Source organism: Toxorhynchites rutilus, chromosome 3 (genome assembly GCF_029784135.1).
Source record: "Toxorhynchites rutilus septentrionalis strain SRP chromosome 3, ASM2978413v1, whole genome shotgun sequence".
Taxonomy (NCBI): Eukaryota; Metazoa; Arthropoda; class Insecta; order Diptera; family Culicidae; genus Toxorhynchites; species Toxorhynchites rutilus.
In genome coordinates, this window is record NC_073746.1 from 244,176,856 (window position 1) to 244,196,607 (window position 19,752).

Below are 19,752 nucleotides of genomic sequence, written 5' to 3' on the forward strand. Positions count from 1 at the left end.
GAAAACATATTCTTTTAAAATTCTGAAAAAAATTTGTAATAAATAGCCCTTAAAATTTCCAACAAGTTTTCCATACATCGGACGATGTATGGAAAAAAAACAAGGAATTACATAGAAAGAAGTTTTTCGAACAACAACTTTTTCATTATTTTTCTTTGAAAAAATACTATTAATGTTGAATTTGTAACATTTTTATGTATAAATTATCGCAACTCACATGCTCTGCTAACTTTTGTCTATTTAGAAACATGTTAAACGTGAGGGTTTACACACAAAAATGTAACGAGCAAAAAACTATTTTTTTCAGGAGTCTTCATACAAAAATGACTTATATTCCAAAAACAAGAAAAGATAGAAAGTTGATGTCTTCGACAAAAGTTTATATTTTAACAAGATCTAAAACTTTGTCGAATACAGTATATCGGTATCTTGACTTTAAACAAAATTAAGTTTAGTTGTATTTTTTTTTAAAGACAACATGAAAAAGTTGTTCGAAAAACTTTTTCCATATAAATGTGCCCACCATTCGATGTATAAAAAACTTGTTGGAAATTTTAAGAGCTATTTATATCAATTTTTTTTCTGAATTTTAAAAGAATATGTTTTCGAGAAAAATGAATTTTGAAATTTCCAACAAGTTTTTCATACATCGGACGATGGGCACATTTACATGGAAAAAAGTTTTTCGAACAACAACTTTCTAATTTTTTTTTCTTTGAAAAAATACTATTGTTTGATTTGTAACATTTTTATGTATAAATTATCGCAATTTACATGCTCTGCTAACTTTTGTCTATTTAGAAACATGTCAAACGTGAGGATTTACACACAAAAATGTAACGAGCAAAACATTATTTTTTTCAGGAGTCTTCATATAAAAATTACTTATATTCCAAAAAATAAAAAAGATAGCAAGTTGATGTCTTCGACAAAAGAAAAAAAATTGACTTTTTCCAAAAAGTAGTCTAATTCTTTTTCGAATATTTCAAGTTTGCATAGTTGCTTATATGACCCATGTCTTTACACCCACAACGTTTCACTACTATCTGAGATGCTGCTGCCAACTCCTAAGACGAGTTGGCATGAAATTCGTTAGCTTTTTAATATTTCAACGAGATGCTAACAAAAATTGTGAATGTTCGATGCCCAAGAGCGGCATTGCTGTCATCTTGGATACCCAACTTTTAACGGAAGCAATGCTCTGGAAAACACAAACCATAGATGCTTAGCCGAATGACATTTCCATAATTATAGATTGATTGTTTTGTTTTCAATACAGAGTCTTTAAACTATAAAGTTCTTTCACGTCTAGCATGGGAAAATGCTGATTAGGAGATACTCGATGGAATGCACTGAGATTGATTTAACAATCATTCGCATAGATAATTTTGTCACATGAAAAATTATACCTCTTTGTACATAAAACAGATCGAAAAAAACACGAATGTGAACTATGCACACTTTGCACCAAACAACAGACCCTAGAAGAGTGATTGTCTTGAAATGGACACGCAATATCTGCAATGAAGCAGAATCAAATACATATTTAAAGAATTAATTTTAAAATAATCAAATTTATTTTAAAAATATTAAATCTATTTTTCTAAACAAAAAAAATCTTATTGAACTAAAATTAACATATTTAAAAAATGAAATTCTTCGCAAGTGCTCTCTGCTCTCTCGGGTTCGCTTGTATTATCTGCTGCAGTAACTCCTTTGCTTTGGCCTATCATCTGTGAGGAGTGAATCATAGTGTTACAAATTTGCAAATCATATATCTCTGAAATAAATACTCACGTCATATTTCATCAGTGCTATAGGCAAACCAGTAGGTCCAAACTATGGACAGGAGATTCATTTTGGAAGCTCACAAATACTCAAAAAAACGAAAGAAAAAAAAATTAATAAAATTATCAACAGAAAAACAAAACAACAAAAATTTTCATAAAATAGGTTATTGTAAATATATCATGACATATGTAACAAAAACGGCAACAAAGTAAAGCTGAAAAATACACAGAAAACAATTTAAAAACACTACAATGAAAACAAAAACAATCATCCACAAAATGAAACAACTCGAACCATAATTCAGAATTCTTAGTAAATTAACACAATAAAAGAAATCACTATAGGAAAACATCAAACTACGATAAAAGCAAAAACATCATTATAAGGAATCATTCGAAGTCAACGAAGAAAAAATCTAAAACCATGATACAGAATCTGAGTAAAACCCGCAACAGAATACAGAACATACAGAACAAAACAGAAATAGAAATATATAACTGAATGCAACAAACGAACAAAAACAAAGACTACAATAACAACTCACAACAATAACCAAAAACCATAACATAAAATTGATTCCGCTACCTCGCCTATTATTAATAGTATGGATTCAAAACGACAACGATTGATAAAACTTACCCCTTTTGTTGCTTTCAGTCGTTGGTTTTCCTGCCGCAGTCTAATATTCTCTGCTTGCTCCTTCCGAAGGTCTCTCTCAGCCTTCATCCTCTGGAACACCGTAATCTCCATCTCCGTCCAGTCCTCCAATGGCTCCCAGTCGAACAAATCCTCGTCATCATCAACGAGAATCGGTTCACTGGGGACTAGAGGCGGAGGAACTTCATCTTCAATCATTGGCTGCTTCCGCTGTATTTGGTTTGGCTTTGAAATTGGCTGCAAAAAAGTGTTTTGTTAGTACCATACAACACGCTCAGAAATGATTTTTGTTACCTTGATTAAAGATCCTTTTCCACTTGATTCCCCATGAACTCCGGGTTCTCGGTTGGCCCAAGAGCGTTTTGGAACCAACGACCCGGTGGGAATCTTCGATGTGAAGGCCGCTCGCTGCATCTTGAATGGTGATGGGATTTATACTTGCTTCAATCTTCACAGTATAAACCTCAGTGGTAAAAATCATTGCACAAACAAAAAGCTTGCTTAGATTGAATTAGAGATTTGGAAATGAAATCGGGTCTTCATTGCTTTTTTGTCACCATGACATTGTATGTTATGAAATGTGTGAGATGGTTTTGTTGAGATTCTGGTGATGGTATGAAAATTAAGTTATTAGTTATTACCTAGTTTTAAGCTATTCATGAGTTCTTTTTTCAGCTTAATTAAGCATACTGGAATTAATCCGCAATGAGAAATTAATTTCTGCCAACTGAATGAAATGAAGGTAGCAAGAATCTTCATTGGAACTGCGATAGTGCTTATACGGTTTTCCGAAGAACTATCTCAAAACGGCATTTAACCATATCGCTCGGAATGAAGATTTATTCGATGAAGGAGGAATCAACGGAATGGAAGAGCCAAAGAGACGTTGCTCTTGGCGAATACTTCTAGGGGAAAATAACAGTTGTGAGGTGTTTATTAAGTGTTATTTTAAAGAGACATGATGATTATGTCGCGCATGTTTTGGTGTCCCATCTGGAAACCTGATTGCTCTTCCAAAAGTGTTCCGATGCGTTCCGAACTTAAAATTAAAATTGATTTTTCTCAAAAACGTTTTTTTTTTAAATTCCCAAAAATATATATATGAATAGCCCTTACAATTTCCAACAAGTCGTCTATACATCGGAAGATGGGCACTTTTACAGGGAAAATGTTTCTCGAACAAAAACTTTTTCATGTTTTCTTTGAAAAAAATACAGCTAACCCTAATTTTGTTTGAAGTCAAGATAGCGATATACTGTATTCGACAAAGTTTAAGATCTTGTTAAAATATAAACTTTTGTCGAAGACATAAACTTTCTAGCTTTTCTAGTTTTAGGAATATAAGTATGAAGACTCCTGAAAAAAATAATGGTTTGCTCGTAACACTTTTGTGTGTAAATCCTCACGTTTGACATGTTCTTGACATGTTTCTAAATAGACAAAAGTTAGCAGAGCATGTAAATTGCTATAATTTATACATAAAAATGTTACGAATTAAACATTAATAGTATTTTTTTCAAAGAAAAAAAATTAGAAAGTTGTTGTTCGAAAAACTTTTTTCCATGTAAATGTGCCCATCGTCCGATGTATGAAAAACTTGTTGGAAATTTCAAGGGCTATTTATATCCATTTTTTTCAGAATTTTAAAAGCATGTTTTCCAGAAAAATTAATTTTAATTTCCAAAATATTTTTTAATGAAATTTTTTTCCAAAAAATTTCCGGAAAAAAAGTTGAAAAAATTCAAAATTAAAAAAAAAACCTACAAAAAATCCATCAGACTAACAAAATTTTAGTCAAAGAATGGAATGTAGGAAATTATTTTGGTTTTCATTAAAAATTATCAAAGTTTTTTTTTGGAAAAAAAATTATAGAAAAAAAATTGAAAATTAAAATTCATTTTTCTCGAAAACATATTCTTTTAAAATTCTGAAAAAAATTTGTAATAAATAGCCCTTAAAATTTCCAACAAGTTTTCCATACATCGGACGATGTATGGAAAAAAAAACAAGGAATTACATAGAAAGAAGTTTTTCGAACAACAACTTTTTCATTATTTTTCTTTGAAAAAATACTATTAATGTTGAATTTGTAACATTTTTATGTATAAATTATCGCAACTCACATGCTCTGCTAACTTTTGTCTATTTAGAAACATGTTAAACGTGAGGGTTTACACACAAAAATGTAACGAGCAAAAAACTATTTTTTTCAGGAGTCTTCATACAAAAATGACTTATATTCCAAAAACAAGAAAAGATAGAAAGTTGATGTCTTCGACAAAAGTTTATATTTTAACAAGATCTAAAACTTTGTCGAATACAGTATATCGGTATCTTGACTTTAAACAAAATTAAGTTTAGTTGTATTTTTTTTTAAAGAAAACATGAAAAAGTTGTTCGAAAAACTTTTTCCATATAAATGTGCCCACCATTCGATGTATGAAAAACTTGTTGGAAATTTTAAGAGCTATTTATATCAATTTTTTTTCTGAATTTTAAAAGAATATGTTTTCGAGAAAAATGAATTTTGAAATTTCCAACAAGTTTTTCATACATCGGACGATGGGCACATTTACATGGAAAAAAGTTTATCGAACAACAACTTTCTAATTTTTTTTTTCTTTGAAAAAATACTATTGTTTGATTTGTAACATTTTTATGTATAAATTATCGCAATTTACATGCTCTGCTAACTTTTGTCTATTTAGAAACATGTCAAACGTGAGGATTTACACACAAAAATGTAACGAGCAAAACATTATTTTTTTCAGGAGTCTTCATATAAAAATTACTTATATTCCAAAAAATAAAAAAGATAGCAAGTTGATGTCTTCGACAAAAGAAAAAAAATTGACTTTTTCCAAAAAGTAGTCTAATTCTTTTTCGAATATTTCAAGTTTGCATAGTTGCTTATATGACCCATGTCTTTACACCCACAACGTTTCACTACTATCTGAGATGCTGCTGCCAACTCCTAAGACGAGTTGGCATGAAATTCGTTAGCTTTTTAATATTTCAACGAGATGCTAAAAAAAATTGTGAATGTTCGATGCCCAAGAGCGGCATTGCTGTCATCTTGGATACCCAACTTTTAACGGAAGCAATGCTCTGGAAAACACAAACAATAGATGCTTAGCCGAATGACATTTCCATAATTACAGATTGTTTGATTTGTTTTCAATACAGAGTCTTTCAACTATAAAGTTCCTTCACGTCTAGCATGGGAAAATGCTGATTAGGAGATACTCGATGGAATGCACTGAGATTGATGTAACAATCATTCGCATAGATAATTTTGTCACATGAAAAATTATACCTCTTTGCACATAAAACAGAACGAAAGAAACACGAATGTGAACTATGCACACTTTGTACCAAACAACAGACCCTAGAAGAGTGATTGTCTTGAAATGGACACGCAATATCTGCAATGAAGCAGAATCAAATACATATTGAATGAATTAATTTTAAAATAATCAAATTTATTTAAAAAATATTAAATCTATTTTTCTTAACAAAAAAAATCTTATTGAACTAAAATTAACATATTTAAAAAATGAAATTCTTCGCAAGTGCTCTCTGCTCTCTCGGGTTCGCTTGTATTATCTGCTGCAGTAACTCCTTTGCTTTGGCCTATCATCTGTGAGGAGTGAATAATAGTGTTACAAATTTGCAAATCATATATCTCTGAAATAAATACTCACGTCATATTTCATCAGTGCTATAGGCAAACCAGTAGGTCCAAACTATGGACAGGAGATTCATTTTGGAAGCTCACAAATACTCAAAAAAACGAAAGAAAAAAAAATTAATAAAATTATCAACAGAAAAACAAAACAACAAAAATTTTCATAAAATAGGTTATTGTAAATATATCATGACATATGTAACAAAAACGGCAACAAAGTAAAGCTGAAAAATACACAGAAAACAATTTAAAAACACTACAATGAAAACAAAAACAATCATCCACAAAATGAAACAACTCGAACCATAATTCAGAATTCTTAGTAAATTAACACAATAAAAGAAATCACTAGGAAAACATCAAACTACGATAAAAGCAAAAACATCATTATAAGGAATCATTCGAAGTCAACGAAGAAAAAATCTAAAACCATGATACAGAATCTGAGTAAAACCCGCAACAGAATACAGAACATACAGAACAAAACAGAAATAGAAATATATAACTGAATGCAACAAATGAACAAAAACAAAGACTACAATAACAACTCACAACAATAGCCAAAAACCATAACATAAAATTGATTCCGCTACCTCGCCTATTATTAATAGTATGGATTCAAATCGACAACGATTGATAAAACTTACCCCTTTTGTTGCTTTCAGTCGTTGGTTTTCCTGCCGCAGTCTAATATTCTCTGCTTGCTCCTTCCGAAGGTCTCTCTCAGCCTTCATCCTCTGGAACACCGCAGCCTCCATCTCCGTCCAGTCCTCCAATGGCTCCCAGTCGAACAAATCCTCGTCATCTTCAACGAGAATCGGTTCACTGGGGACTAGAGGCGGAGGAACTTCATCTTCAATCATTAGCTGCTTCCGCTGTATTTGGTTTGGCTTTGAAATTGGCTACAAAAAAGTGTTCTGTTAGTATCATACAACACACTCAGAAATGATTTTTGTTACCTTGATTAAAGATCCTTTTCCACTTGATTCCCCATGAACTCCGGGTTCTCGGTTGGCCCAAGACCGTTTTGGAACCAACGACCCGGTGGGAATCTTCGATGTGAAGGCCGCTCGCTGCATCTTGAATGGTGATGGGATTTATACTTGCTTCAATCTTCACAGTATAAACCTCAGTGGTAAAAATCATTGCACAAACAAAAAGCTTGCTTAGATTGAATTAGAAATTTGGAAATTAAATCGTGTCTTCATTGTTTTTTTGTCACCATGACATTGTATCTTATGTTATGTACAAGATGATTTTGTTGTAAATCTGGTGATGGTATGAAAATTAAGTTATTAGGTGTTAGTAATTAACTTGTTTTAGGCTATTAATATGAGTTTTTTTCAGCTTTATTGAGCATACTGGATCCTCAATGAGGAATTGATTTCTGCGAACTGAGTGAAATAAACGTAGTAAGAATCTTCATTAAACTGCCGAACCCAGTGGATCCATATTTTGTGGGAGTGTTGCAAAGTGCTAACACGGGTTTTCGGAAGAATTATCTCAAAATGGCATTCAACAATATCGCTCGGAATGAGCGGAACATTTCTTTTTTGTACTTCTGGTGATGTTTTTCATATCAAACCGGCAAAGAATCGGTGTATTGATTCTCTGGTGTGCTCTTCCAACAGTGTTCCGATACGTTCCACATACGTCATCAATTGTTCACAATCGTTTCCAAAACCGTTTCGTAAAGCTGCAAAATATTTATCAGTCTGTGGACTTCTGGCTTCGTCGATTTCGGTATTTTTGGTATAGGAATCACCACCGTCTTCTTCCATGCTTCTGGGAACATTGCATGTCGGTCCGAGTTAAGCTCTGTTTTTACGCTCTACTAAATTCACCTTTAAAATTACGCTTATCCCCAGGTTCTCTTCGTGACCTCACCAACCATCCAGACGGCATCGCAGCGCCTCTACCTACAGATCATCAACCACGAGCTGGCTCAAACGGCCCTAGTAAGTGCCCTTATGAAGTTCTACACCGACATCGAAACGACGGGCCAGAGTACTGAGTTCTACGACAAGTTCACCATCCGCTATCACATCAGCCATCTGTTCAAGGGTCTCTGGGACAGCGCGGTCCACCGGCAGGCGATCGTCAGCGAGTCCAAGGGTGGGAAACAGTTTGTCAAATTTGTGAATTTCTTCCTGAACGACACTACCTACCTTCTGGACGAGTGTCTGGAGTATCTCAAGCGTATCCACGAAACACAGGTACTGATGATGGACGAGACGGCATGGAATGAACTAGGGGCAGATGCGCATCAGAGTAGACAAAGGCAGCTGGTGCAAGACGAACGGCAGTGCAGATCGTACCTAACACTGGCCCGGGAAACCGTTGACATGTTCCACTATCTGACGATCGACATCAAAGAGCCCTTCCTGCGACCAGAACTTATCGATCGGTTAAGTTCGATGTTGAATTACAATCTGCAGCAGTTGTGCGGTCCGAAGTGCAATGACCTACGCGTTCGCAATCCCATGAAGTATGGATGGGAACCACGAAGGCTACTCGGTCAACTGATCGATATCTATCTCCACTTGAGCTGTGATCAATTTGCTGCCGCCCTTGCGGCTGATGAACGGTCGTTCGAACGTCATCTTTTCGAAGACGCTGCCAACCGTGTAGAGCGCATTGGGATACGTACCGCGCTGGAGGTGGACGAGTTTCGAAAACTCATTCGCCAAGCCTCCGAAATCTATATCCAAAATCAGCAAAATGCAGATGAGTTTGCCGAGGCTCCGGACGAGTTCAAGGATCCACTGATGGACACTATGATGACAGATCCAGTGATACTGCCTTCGGGAACGATCATGGACCGATCGATCATCACCCGACACTTGCTCAACAGCAGCACAGACCCTTTCAATCGACAACCTCTCACGGAAGATATGCTCATTCCGGCCACTGAACTGAAGGAACGCATCGAGCAATGGATCCAGAGCTATCGCGAAAAGAAGAAACAACAAAACTAGATGATTTTGTAGAAAAAATAACTTCAATCTTTTGTGAAGACGTCGAACGCGTTCTCGAACTGTGAGGGCAAACACTCGAAAGCTGAATTTAATACTATTACGGATATATAGACGTATTTATATAACTAGAAATAAGATAGGATCCCTCTGGTTTTTAACGCTGCGAAAAAAAAAGCTTTGCTCTAAATCTTCCGTGCATTACAACTTGTCCTATTTTGGTTTGCCTGAAATATTACTCATCATAGCAATTGCAATAATTCGTAAACATAATTCTTGCCCCAAATGGAAAAGAATGCAGCCACTGTAAAGTAAGAGCGGCATCATATTTTCAGTTCTCTAGAATGTTCTCTTGCGTTCGATCAAAGTTAGGCGTTTTCTCCAGGAGAAATGCTGCTAATGATAGAAGAAGAAGAAGAAGATATAGCAAACAGATGGGACATCGAAGATAAATGTCCCTATTCTTAATCCGGATCGTGTATAAGCTAGTACATTGAATAAAAAAAAAAAATAAACGTTTCATAGTGAATTCCATGCTTTTCGTCTCTGGTAAACATTAAATTGTATTTCTGGGTGTGTGCGAAATTACTGTTTTGTTCGTTCATCTTAACTAGATGAGATTTGAAGCCGTGTCCTTATATGTTATCGACCCTGGTATCAAACAGGCGTTGAAAAGTAAGGTAGCTTCCAAAATAAACCGAGAAACTTTGCTACACGTCACTCGCCGCGCGGAATAAAGGGGAATCTCGTACCGGGCTCGAAATACATGTGTTGCGATTGCATGTATTTAGGCGTTTCTGAAATGTTTCTCAAAGGAAAATATCAGGGACGCAAACCAAATCAAAATAATTCTCTGAAAGTATGCGACAAGCAAACCAAGCAATTCGAAGAATTCCGAAAGCTGCACCGATAGCTATCACTCGTTCGATGCTATCGAATTTCTCGATATCTACACTCGACAAAAAAAAACAACCATCGAAAGCAAATCGAAAGACAGTTTTGAAAACTCCAATAAATTCAGCATAAGGTTAATTTGTTAAAAAAAAATATTTAAATTTTTTGCATCGATTTCAAAAATGTGCCAAAAACAGGATTTTTATAGTCCCTTACAAAATATACTGTAATTCTGTAAATATCACAGTAAGTTTTAATTTTTGCAGGCAAATTTTTAGCCTAGTGTATTCCCTAAACATCTGTAAACGTTTCATATTGATACAATTTGTGACAAAAAAAAATCTAGATAATTTTAAGACATTTGGCATCAAATTGTTTTTTTCGAGAACCTCGATTTCCCTTACCCTTCGGGTAATTTTTCGGTTTTCAAAAAACTCAAACTTTGACCGCTTTGCGCCACTCTCCCTTAAGTCCGATTGAGCTGATATTTTGCATAGGGTATTTTTTCGAGGTGGTGAACATTTTTTATGGAGTAACTTTTTGAAATTAGCGATGACCATTTTCATTGGCAGCCTTATGTATATGAAAGAAAGAACTGCCATTTTCGTCTCAATGATAATGAAGGATTATTTTGCATATGTTTATAGAAATTAAATGAAAAAAATAATAGAAAGTAGTCTACATAAGTTTAATGCAGCTATGAGAAATCTGAATTGTGATAGCGATAAGACATAGCAGAGTTCGTTTCTATTGTGGAACTGGCTGACCCGGCAATCTTCGTCCCGCCCAAAATTTATTTTTCGTTGTCACATCCACATCCATCCTTTAGTGAGGGGGAGTAGTGTCGAAATACCATAGAAACGTTTATCGATCTCTAAAACCTCTATATGCTAAGTTTGATTCCATTTGTTTCATTAGTTCTCGAGTTGTTCAGCACACTCCCCCGAAACCCTTCTTTAGGAAGGGGAAAGGAGCGTCAAATCGCCATAAAAACATTTATTGCTCCCTAAAACCTCCATATGCCAAATTTGGTTCCATTTGCTTGATTAGTTCTCGAGTTATGCAGAAATTTGTGTTTAATTTCTATAGCAGACTAACCTTAAGAAATCGACATTACGATACGGGGGTCCAGTCTGGATCGCGGCGTTAGAAACTCAGCGGAACACGAGGAGGCTGAACAGTACGTACCGGCTTATGGCAATGCGAGTCGTGAGTGTGTACAGAACCATATCAACAGAAGCGGTCTGCGTCATAGCCAGGTCGGTCCCCAACTTGGCGGAGGACAGCGAGTGTTATATGAGGAGGGAAACCTGAGGAATCCGGAAGCTGATGAGGGCGGAGTCGATGGCTAGGTGCCAGCAAGAGTGGAGTGCGGCTCAAAACGGCAGAAGAACGCACAGGCTCATACCGACTCTAATGGGCTGTGTGAACAGGAAACATGGAGAGGTGAATTTCCTCCCAACGCAGTTTTTGTCTGGTCATGGCTGCTTCAGACAGTATCTGCACCGGTTTGGACATGCAAGATCGCCTCTTTGTCCGGAGTGTGGAGAGGTGGAGCCGGAACACATCATATTCGTATGTCCCAGATTCACCGCAAGGCGCGAGGGGCTGCCTGTCCTTCATGTTGGGAACATCGTGGAGGAAATGTGTCGTGACAAGGGCACTTGGAACGCAGTAAACAATGCAATCGTCCACATCATGTCCGAGCTACAGCGGAAGTGGAGGACTGACCAGCGTCCAGATAACGCCTGACTATAAAAGATGAACAACAGCGAGATCTGTAGCACCGGATAGTACCCCACGAGAGCGGCCGTGACGGAGTGCGTGTTATGTTGGAGGGCACTACCTAATCGGCGCTCCGCTGGGAAGAGAAATCCCGCGAGGGTGACTGTGACGGATTGCGCGTCAAGTTGGCTTAGTTTCAGTGGGGAGAGCCCCACTCGACGTCTTGGTTAACCCTTCCCAGATAAGGCTGGTACAGTTTGATTAAACTGGAGATTAGAACAGTTAGTCTGAGAAATTTGGCAGTCATGTTACAGTGAACTCAGAAAAAAATATGGGATAGCTTGACGGGACAGCAAGCATTTCTTCTTGTGACTTGGCTAAACTTTTTACAAGCACGTTAGAGGCGAATGAACTGCAAAGTTTAAAGCCTCTTAAAAACAAAGAAACAAACAAACAAGCATGTCCAAAGAAACTTTTGAATGGTTGCAGCTTGGTGAGATAACGGTATCACAAAGAGGTGATTTCATATCTGAAGGTTAAATCAGTTCGGTTTTTTTTTGTAAAATTGGTTATGTATTAATTATTATTAGATTATTAATATTATTATTATTATAGAGTTATGGCACTTCTCAGCATTGAGCTGGAATGTTCACCTACCCCCGGGCTTCTTGAATGCCAAAGGGGGGTTAGGCTCTGTGGTATCTTTTTTTCTTTTTTTTTTCTATATAATAGTGTCTGCACAATCATCGTGTTCTAATTGTGGTGATTCAGGAACCGCACTATATTACATGTTCCAAGAATCACCGCTTTCTGCAGAACCGTAAGCTGATCTGTTACTTACAGCTCCTCCAAAGACTGCGTGAGAGAGTGGGGAACTAAACCAGTTGCTGAGATTATCACTGGTATAATGCGGATGCCCTGTGAATCCCACATTTGTCTTAGTTCTTTTGCCAAGTCGTGGTATTTAGTTATCTTGGCAGCAAACGTTGATTGAGGATTGTGGTCTAACGGTATCGCAATGTCTATAATTAATACTTCTCTCTCCTTTTTGTCGTAGACCACAATATCAGGGCGATTAGCTGGTATTCGGACATCCATAATGATCTCGCGATCCCAGTACAATTTGTAGCAGCTATTTTCCAAAACCGGATCCGGAATATACTTATAGTAGGGTACCAACTGATTTACCAAGTTGTGTTTGATGCTAGCTGTTGATGAACAATCTTGGCAACTGAGTTGTGACGATTAAGATAAGCTGATTCGGCTAGCGCCCCACAGCCGGCTATAACGTGCTCAATCGTCTCTCCTACTTTATTGCACTTTCTGCAACAGTCGAGAACGTTTTCGTGCAAGATGTAATCCCGGTAGTTTTTGGTCGCTATTATTCGGTCCTGGATGGCTACCATGAACCCTTCTGTTTCAGAAGAGAGTTCACCTCGCACCAGCCACGTGTTCGATAATACTTTGTCGATATGCGCTTGCTCTAAACTAGGGTTTCTCAAAGTGTTCGATATCGACCCCTTGGGGTCGATTTCGGTTTCCCAGGGGTCGACACAAACGAAAACTGATTTTGGGGGTCGACGAGGTCTAAACATCGACCCCTATTAATTAACACAAGTTCTCATTTGAAACTTTCAAGATACTGTGTAAGTTGTACTACGCGAATCAACTTGTTATGAGAATGACTAATATTTTAGTAGAATATATTAGGTTGGGGAAATCTCATCCATTATTTTTGCGAAAAATTCAAAATTTTATTTGAGATATTTAGGTTTGTCCGATTTGAGTCGAATATACACCGTTGTATATGTTATTACCATTTTAAAGGTAATTTCATAATGTCTCTCTCATAGAAGTTTTGTTTCTTATAGGCGAAAACTATAGTGATCGGTTTTCACAATCTTCTCTTGATTCCAATTTCTTATCATCAACCTCCCGAATTTTCTAGGGAATCAATATAGACATGTTGGGCCTTGCGTTGTCCTGATGGAACAAAGCACTTTTACTGTTGGCCAATTTTGGCCGTTTCTGGCCGATCGCTAGCTTCAAACAGTCCAGTTGTTGATAGTAGAGATCTAAATTTAGTGTTTGGCCATATGGAAGTAACTCATAAAAAATGATTCTGTTTAAGTCCCACCAAATGCTCAGTAAAACCTTCCTGGCCATTTCTTGGTTTGTCACCGTGTGAGCTACTTCGCCATGCTTTGACCACGATCGTTCTCGCACAATATTGTCGTTTGCGACCCATTTATCATCCCCAGTCACTATCCGTTTAAGAAATGGGTCGATTTAATTCCGTTTGGCCAAGTTTTGGCAGATTGAACTTCGATCCATCATATTTTTTGGTGCTAATTGGTGTGGCACCCAAGCACCGAACATTTTTGTGAATCCAGCTCTGCGCAAATTGTTTAAAACTGTTTTCTGGTCGATCTTCAGCTCCTGGGCTATGCTACGTTAAATTTCAATTTTTTTTTCTGTGGTTTTATCGACAATTTCGACGACAGGCATGTCTGTGCGAGGTTCATCTTTAACATCAAAAATGCCTGAATGAAATCGACAAAATCAAAATTGTACGAAATTAGCTGTTACAGTATCGGCACTATAAAAACCATTTACAATATCTTCGGCTTTGCTTACATTTTCACCTTTATCAAAGAAAAACTGTAATATGTACCGAATTTTCTCTTCGATGACTTCCATTGTTAACATCCTACAACTCACAACTGATGGAACAAACGATTAACAGCAAAAGGTTTTTTTTAGTGTCAAACGTCACCATGACAACGAGAATAACCTTGAAATTGTTTGATCGATGCTATACGAGATATCGAACACTACAGCCATCTATCGAGAGAATAAAAGATTTCTTTTTCCTCAACCTAATATTATTATCGTACTTTTCAAAACCTTAACAAGGCTCATCGACATATGTTCATCAATTCATACAAGATTGGAAAACCGGCAAGTAAAAAAAAATGGGTGGGTTATATCTATGATATAACCGCGAGGTTGACGTGGGACTACCTTAGGGTAGTAATCATTCGTTTGTATTGATCAAATTTTTGATTGAATGGAACTATTCCCGAATTCAATTGAATTCAATATGTTTGCTTTATGAGTAAAAATATTGTATAAATCCATATAAAGTCAATTCATGCATTGTGATCAAGCAAACCATTTGTCAATTGTCATGCGTAAATACGAAAACCTCTTCATAAGACACACATAAATATTCTTTTCACCTCACTTGGAATATTATTTCAATATTTTGCTTACCCAAAAACTTCTAAAGGTATCTGGCAATACTCCATTTTTTTTGAGGTTGCTAGAAATTTACGATATTGATTTGCGAGTCATCTTCATGTAGAAAAACCGCGATTTTAGAGCACCGGCAGCAAATTCTGTTTAAATTCGTTGAAAATGCAACAAGTTGATAAATTTTTCATTGTTTCGTTTTAGTTTTTCATGTGTTTTTTCAATAAAATAAATGGTGTATTTGATGAAAAATTAAAATTTTAAATTTTTTCTTTGCAAGCCTATATAAAAAAAAATTTCGCTGCACTAGAAATACTGTTTAAATTTTTGCATAACCAAAGACGCAATTAAGTAAGATTACAAAGCAGCGACAGTGTTTTTGGGTTCAACGAACAGTGGAAACTATACTGTCACCCTTTTTCAACTGTTTCAATAGTTTATTTTTCATAAAAGTAAATATGTGTTCTTCCTCATGTAGGGATTATGTTCTCTGAAGCTCTGATTGAAGAAGTTAGGCTATAGGGGTCTAAGGTATCACTTCATTCTGGAAAAGGGATCTCTTGCCCGAAGTAGTTGGAGAACCCCTGCTCTAAACGATGGGGTTGCGTCCCATGAAGTTCCTATTGCTTCCATGATGTTATTTTTTCTTCTATGGTCTGCAAATTGCAGCTAAATTCGTACCGCTCCTGCACCAGATGCAGGGCACTGAATCCACGGTCCGCTTCATAGACAGTGCGTTAGATATCGTGACGGGTCTGACTTTCCACGAAGAAACTCCGCAACTGCTGGATCTGGGAACTGCAAAGCGCTCTACTGTCAGTGACACCTCTTCTTCCTTCAACACGTGGCAAGGTGAATCTTTCTATGGACGACTTTGGATGGTGCATACGGTGCTTTGTGAACGTCACTCTCATTGCTCTTTCTATTGTTTCTAAATCGGTTTTCGTCCACTTCAGCACCCCGAAACTGTACGCGAGTAAAGGAACGGCAAACGTATTGACGGCTTTGATTTTTTTTGCCGCCGCAGAGGTTTGTTTTCAAAACCTGGTTGATTCTGATCAAGAATTGTTCCTGGAGTTCCTTCTTGATTTTTGTGTGACGAATCCCTTTCAATTGCAGAAATCCCAGGTACTTATAGGATTCGCCTTCCACCAAATCTTGAATCACTTCATTCTCGTTTATGCGGAATCCTCCAGTCTCCACCAAGCGTCCACGGTGGAGCTGTACTGCCTTACACTTTTCGATTCCGAGTTCCATCCGCACATCGGAACTAAAGTCGCTAACACACTGTAGAAGACTTTGTAGCGTTTCTGTTGATTCCGCAAACAGTTTCAAGTCGTCCATATAGAAGGTATGATTTATAGTTGTTGTTCTATTTATATGGTAGCCATTGCTGCTTCGGTTGAGTGCTCTGCTCAAGGGGTTCATCGCAAGGCAAAACCACAAAGGACTGAATGTGTCACCTTGGAATATTCCCCTGCGAATATAGAGTGTTCTGGATCTCAACATAGTTGTTCCGTCGGTGATACAAAGCGAGGTGCTCCAGTTTACCACTGCGTGTTCCATAAACCTGATGACGCCATCATGTATCTTGTACATTTTTAGTACCTTTATCAAGTACGTATGTGGTACTGAGTCGTATGATTTTTTATAGTCAATGTACGCCATACTCAGGTTCCTTCTGTTTCGGCTTGCTTGTCCGACGATGACTGCATCGATAACGACTTGATCTTTGCAGCCCCGCGTGTTTTGTTTACAGCCTTTCTGTTCTTCTGTTAACATTTCATTCACATCGCAATGGTTTTGAATCTTTCTGTTAATCACCGACGTAAGTAGCTTGTACAGGCTCGTTAGACATGTTATTGGCTCGTACTTCGCCGCATTCGCTGTGTCTTGATCCTTTGGCATCAGATGAGTAATTCCCTTGGTCACGAACTCCGGTGTTATTTGGGGATTTTCTAGTACCGTATTGAAGCACTCTGCCATTCGCCCATGAGTTGAAGAAAAAATTTTGTTCCAGAAATTGTGCACGAAATTTGGTCCTGGGGCAGCCCAATTCCTGGCAAATCGAATGGCTTCGTTGATATCATGGGCGGTTACCATAACGGCAGGCATTGCTTCAAGTCCGTTTCCATATTCCTCTTCTTCTGCCAGCCACATTCTGTTACTTCGGTGTTGAATAGGGTTCTCCCATAACCCTGACCAAAACTGGGTAACTTCGTCAATCTCAGGAAGACCACTATCGTAATTATTGCGTTTCTTTTTGATGCGGCTGTAGAACTCCCTTTCGTTCATACTGAACATACGATTATCCGCATGCCTTTTCGTACATTCCGTATAACGTCTTAACCTTTTTGATAGAGCACTCAACCGTTGTACATGGGTGTCGAGGATCTCAATGATGCGGTTTTCATTAAGATCAGAGAGCTCTGCCGGCTTCACAATTTCAGCAACTCCACGAATCAGCTTTCGCGATCGACTTCCCCTCTTGTACTGCGTTAGTCGACCGATTTTTACTCGGAGCGTTTGGATACGACCTTCCAGGCGTCTCATCCAAGCAGGTTTCGGTTTTTTGGAGAGTACGCGGTTCTGTCTATCGTCTTGGTGAAAGGTGCGCATTCCTAACGTCCGTACAACAGCTACAGTTCCACAATAAACGATAAATTGCAGCTCCTCTAGATTCTCTACCACTTCCAGGTACATAGGTAGAACTTCCTGGTCGAGTACTTGGACGGCACTCGTTAGTCGGTGGGAATACTGCAACTTCGGAATCTTGTGTCGGGTTAAGGGGTCCGTTCCGTAAAACTGGGTCACTGCTGCATCCATGTGGAAAGCCAATTCGTTCTTTAGTTGACCACGTTGTTGATCCTCTGCCGGCTCTTGTCCTCTAGGCTCATCCACTGGATCCGGTGGTGGTGCCATAGATTCGCGCCTTTCACTAGCGAACGATGCACTCAGCCTAGCAGAGCTCCTTCTCGACATATCGCTCGATCTTCCACTCTCTCTACGCAGTTCTCGTTGCACTTCCAACTTGATGGCCTCTATTTCAGCCGGGGACAGCATGTTGTGTGACAAAATCGCTCGTCTCCGTGTGTAGAGCTTATTCCGATCTAGTTGGCCGGCAAATCGTGGGAACTGCTCGTTGAACATTTCCAGCATTCTTGGTCTGCCGGACATGTCCGTCTCCAATCTTGTGCAGACATAATAGCAACGAATCACGAATTCATTCATCTCTCTCGTCCACATGATTCGTTGCCGTTGGCGGCCTGTCAATGTGAGCGACTGACGTCGTCCAATCGCAGCATCATTTGCAGGTGCAGCATTGCCATTGTTCGGTTTACGGGCAGAGCCCGATGACTAGGGGTCCGCTCTTGCACCAATTCCTCTAGCCGCTGGCCGCTCGCATGTACGCCCGTTCCAGGACCAGCTCCAGTCCGGGGGCCCTCCTCAGGCGATCGCATTACTATAATTCTCCGATTTCTCAATTGCATTATTGGTAGTTTTCCTTTTCCCGGGAAAACACGGGTTGGCACAGGTTGCTTCTTAGAGTCCTCAACCTGCCTGAAGGACGGTATCTCAGCCGTTCCTAACCTGGAATACAGACGCTGTTGTGGGCCGCTCCTAACATGGAGAACAGACGCTACACTAGTCCCCCTTCCCTGTTTGCATACGACCCAAGGTCCCACCGGGGTTGGTTACCCGATCTTTCCAAGGGTTGCTCGCATCTCAGCTAGTACCTCGTGAAGGTAGGGATCGGAGTTCCTGGGCAGAGGCTGAAGGTCGCAATGGGAACTACGAGACACGTGCACCAGGCTTAACTAACCTTATTATATTATTATTATTATTATTATTAATAGAAATATTATTATTATTAAATATTAAATATTATTATAATATTATAAATATTATAAATATTATTATTATTATTAATAGAAATATTAATTATCAATTAGATAATCGACCAACTCAAACCTATGTAGGAGGATGAGGCGGGACCTTCATTATTGTTTATTCAAAATCACTACACTTAATCATCACTGTTTGATTATCTGATGTGCAATCCTGAAGATATTTTTAACAAAATCAGTCATTTCGGACCGATTGAGTAAGCACGCAAAAATGTTTGTTTTGATTTCACGAACGACCGAAGGTAAACAATGGCGCGGATTACGTTAAGGCATTCAAATATGCTGGTTATGACTATCATAAGGTGAGTTAAAAGGTACTAATTACTGAAGAAAATTATCATATCAATCCATCATTCCTAGTAAAAGTTATGGCTTCCGTTTCAACTAGCTCCGGTCGAGATGTACCTTTTATAAAATTGATCTCCATTTTGAAGAGTCCAACACCGCACCACTATATGTCAAAGTTTGTTGAATCAACACTTTCGTCGCCCAACGCGACGTTTCTGAGTTCCTTGCGGGGCCCAACTTGCGGATAAATTATTAATTTAAGATCAAATTTAGTTTGTAGACATCTTTTACGTGATCTAGCAATATTTTCTTTAATCTGAAGACGAATTTACAACAATAACACATGCCAAAGTCATAATATAAACTGCAGTACAAACCATCCGTACTATAAATTAATAAAAAGTAAAGTAAAAATATTATAATAAGATCGTTATAATTTTATTATTTTTCTACATATCCTATAGTTACACTTAGGTGCCTATTCTATCAAATTCCGTTAGAAAATTCTATATCTGGGTGACGGGGCGACGAACGTGTTTAAAGTGTTTTGTAATGAAATGATATTGAAAAA

At 37.8% G+C, this 19,752-nt stretch overlaps 2 protein-coding genes across 2 annotated transcripts in view; one reads left to right on the forward strand and one right to left on the reverse strand.

The window, feature by feature from the left end:
- LOC129774189 (ubiquitin conjugation factor E4 B) overlaps positions 1-9,631 on the forward strand; it is a 116,558-nt gene extending 106,927 nt beyond the window's left edge. Inside the window, exon 4 of the mRNA XM_055777893.1 lies at positions 8,005-9,631. Coding sequence (XP_055633868.1) covers positions 8,005-9,114 — 1,110 coding nt within the window. The 3' untranslated portion in view covers positions 9,115-9,631. The remainder of the gene's footprint in view (positions 1-8,004) is intronic.
- A 2,936-nt stretch (positions 9,632-12,567) lies between these two features.
- Positions 12,568-18,162, reverse strand: LOC129774081 (uncharacterized). Its single transcript, XM_055777778.1, has 2 exons — positions 16,221-18,162; positions 12,568-12,938 (listed from the first exon to the last, which is right to left on the reverse strand). The coding sequence occupies exons 1-2, from the start codon at positions 18,160-18,162 to the stop codon at positions 12,568-12,570; spliced, it is 2,313 nt and encodes a 770-aa protein (XP_055633753.1).
- Between the last annotated feature and the right edge of the window lie 1,590 nt (positions 18,163-19,752).

What these genes read in the sequence shown, in the direction of transcription:
- LOC129774081 (XM_055777778.1), bottom strand. Translation starts at nt 18,162, where the DNA reads ATGTCCGGCAGACCAAGAATGCTGGAAATGTTCAACGAGCAGTTCCCA. An exon ending in GGAACTCGGAATCGAAAAGT is followed by an intron (nt 12,939 to 16,220) that starts GTAAGGCAGTAC and finishes GTTCATCAACAG; the next exon opens with CTAGCATCAAACACAACTTG.